Source organism: Sardina pilchardus, chromosome 22, assembly GCF_963854185.1.
Source record: "Sardina pilchardus chromosome 22, fSarPil1.1, whole genome shotgun sequence".
NCBI lineage: Eukaryota > Metazoa > Chordata > Actinopteri > Clupeiformes > Clupeidae > Sardina > Sardina pilchardus.
This window is the reverse complement of record NC_085015.1, coordinates 2915014-2917513: the sequence shown is the minus strand read 5'-3', so window position 1 is coordinate 2917513 and position 2500 is coordinate 2915014. Positions and strand designations below refer to the sequence as shown.

The 2500-nt window shown below is 44.0% G+C and overlaps 2 protein-coding genes across 2 annotated transcripts in view; one reads left to right on the top strand and one right to left on the bottom strand.

Annotated features, from left to right (window-relative positions):
* si:ch73-364h19.1 (uncharacterized) overlaps nucleotides 1-665 on the bottom strand; it is a 16705-nt gene extending 16040 nt beyond the window's left edge. The window contains exon 1 of the mRNA XM_062526891.1: nucleotides 550-665. Within this exon, the coding sequence (XP_062382875.1) occupies nucleotides 550-625 (76 nt within the window). The 5' untranslated portion in view covers nucleotides 626-665. The remainder of the gene's footprint in view (nucleotides 1-549) is intronic.
* A 1096-nt stretch (nucleotides 666-1761) lies between these two features.
* xylt2 (xylosyltransferase II) overlaps nucleotides 1762-2500 on the top strand; it is a 26195-nt gene continuing 25456 nt past the window's right edge. Inside the window, exon 1 of the mRNA XM_062526773.1 lies at nucleotides 1762-1895. Within this exon, the coding sequence (XP_062382757.1) occupies nucleotides 1764-1895 (132 nt within the window). The 5' untranslated portion in view covers nucleotides 1762-1763. The remainder of the gene's footprint in view (nucleotides 1896-2500) is intronic.

Here is a 2500-nt window from a genome sequence, read left to right as displayed (position 1 = left end):
GGCTACTGTCTGCTCTAGGTTATGTTGAAAAACAAAATGCACGGATTTAGGCTACAACAGAAACAAACGTAGAACCACATGATAGACTATTCCCAAATGTTGTGATTTACATTTTTTTTTATAATTCTGTAGAGGACTTGATGATTGGTTTAATGATTACACAACAATGAATATAGCCTATTGCATAAAGGGAAAGTTCCGTCTTTATGGCTTGATTGATTGCCATGACTAAAAAGACCAATTAGACGGCTCGCGTTCTCGTTCAATTACCCCTAATGAATAGGAGAAAACAAACACGACGGCAACGAACTCTGAAAAATGACAATAATGAGAATAGGGACAGACAGCTTCAAATAGGCTACAGACTGTCTTTTTTTTTTCTTAAATGACCTAGGCTACAGATTATTGCCACGCACAACTGACACGCGATGTTATGGGACATATCGGGCCACCCACGAATTGCTAGGACTATGCTAGCCTACTGTATGTTTAACGTGTAGTCTAACTCAAAATATTTTCAGGAGGTTATTCTAAAATTATAAAACTTACATGAGGCCACAATCACGGTGAGCTCGTCCGTGGTAAACGGCGGGGTCGCGGTCGTAGGCTTGACCGTAGTGGACATCGCTGAAGCCAGACGTAACCAAAGTTCCACACAACACTGGGCGACTGGAGACAAAAGTTCCCCAAAACAAGGTTTTGTTTTTCACAGTCTCACTCTGAACCAAAAGTATCGTTGTAGTCGAGGAGCCAAAGCCTGCATCCTAATCACGACAGGCATTGTCGCTCTGTCTCTGCCTGTCTTGATCTCTGAAAGCGCACTGAGGACAAGTGTTGGAAAGCGCTGTGTTTTTAAATGCTGGGGGGACAGGAACGTCACGCACTTCCTGCTACAGACTCGCTGATAAAGGGATTGTGATGAGATATTATCGCCTTCTTAGTCGCTTAAACTTTTCACTCTGGGTCGTCCATCTTAGGGCAAAGCACATAAACACCGAATTCGCATTTAACAAATTTAGAGACGGGCTTTGTGTTCATGCCTTGCTGGTTCTTCTGTCTTGCTGATGAGGCAGGACAGACTACTGCATTCCGACAAGAGTCGCCGGTTGCCGTGGAGATGCGGAGAGGGGCCGCGTGGGGCCTCAGCATTGTGAAGTTGCCGCCACCTGCTGGACAAGACTTTGAAGTGCATGCATGGCCGCCTACGAAACTCCACAGACAGAAAAATGACCATCAAATGAACATTATTTAAATGAGTTTGAATTTGTGATACATTTTGTAGAATCACTCTTTCTTATATAAAAAAAAACGCTGGCCTGTATCAAGCTATTTTGATTTGATTATCATGTGGCCTAGGTTTGCATAATAAGCTATTATGTTTTTGAAGTAGGCCTAGGCTAGTTTTAGGCCTATTCAGTGCTTGAATATTTGAATACCGCAAGGTTACTTACTCAATATCTTATGTTGAAGCATGTTATAAGGCATATATGATATATGTATTACTTTAACAATTCGGAAACAGCTCATTTCTTTACCACGTTGTGCATATTGATCAATTGTCCTCTACAGACTAAAATGTGACGCTGTTGTCAATGTATCACATGGCAGAATCAATTCAAGTTTATGATAATAGGCCTAGCTTAGTTTTTAGTTGGTCTGAATGTCCATGACTCAGGATTCAAATGTGTTGATGAGTCGACTCATCGGAGCGATTCCTTGGTTGCTAACACTCGTTGCTAAACGTATACCACGGGACTGGGAAAATGGTGGCAAGCGCCCGAGTACAGCGGATCTTCCGACGCTACAAACTAGCCATCGCCGCCGCATTGACAATCCTGCTGGTTCAAGGACTAGTCGTATGGAGCCTTCGGAGTTTAGAAGAGGGCGAGGCTGAGGTAAGGAGATGCGAAGATACTTTATTTCACTGTAGACTAAGTAGTTGTGTGGACGACTAGCTAGCTGCTGTCTCATTGACCATGTTAACGTTGCCCCGGTGTGTCCGAGAGGCTGCTAGCCAGTAGCCAGGGAGTACTAGCGAGGACGTCGCTGCTGATGGTCTGTCAACTATCATGATCGTAGCCAGTAAGCTGTATCTGGGCTGACATTGCAGTATTTGGATATATGAAATATTCGCCCGTAGTTAGCCGAAACGTCAGTCAGCCAAACAGGACCTGGGAAGCTAACTTGCTAGCCCGGGGGTGTCACGCAGAATTGGCAAGCGTCAGATTAATTTGAAGTGTCTAGACTGTCGTGATGTAGGAATCATCAAATTCGTGTAGCAGTGATGGACGCTGTTACTGTGTCGTGGTTTAGTGCAAAACGCATCTGGTAAGGTTGTCTTATGTGCTGTGCTGTGGTATTGCCTGCATGGGCTTTAACAACACAAAACAGCGGCTCTGTTCCTTCCGCTAAACACAGAGGGACTTTCTATTAAATTAAAGCTGTGTGACTATCCCGTGTTGTTGCGAGGTGCCTTAAAACAGACATATTAGCCAGACTC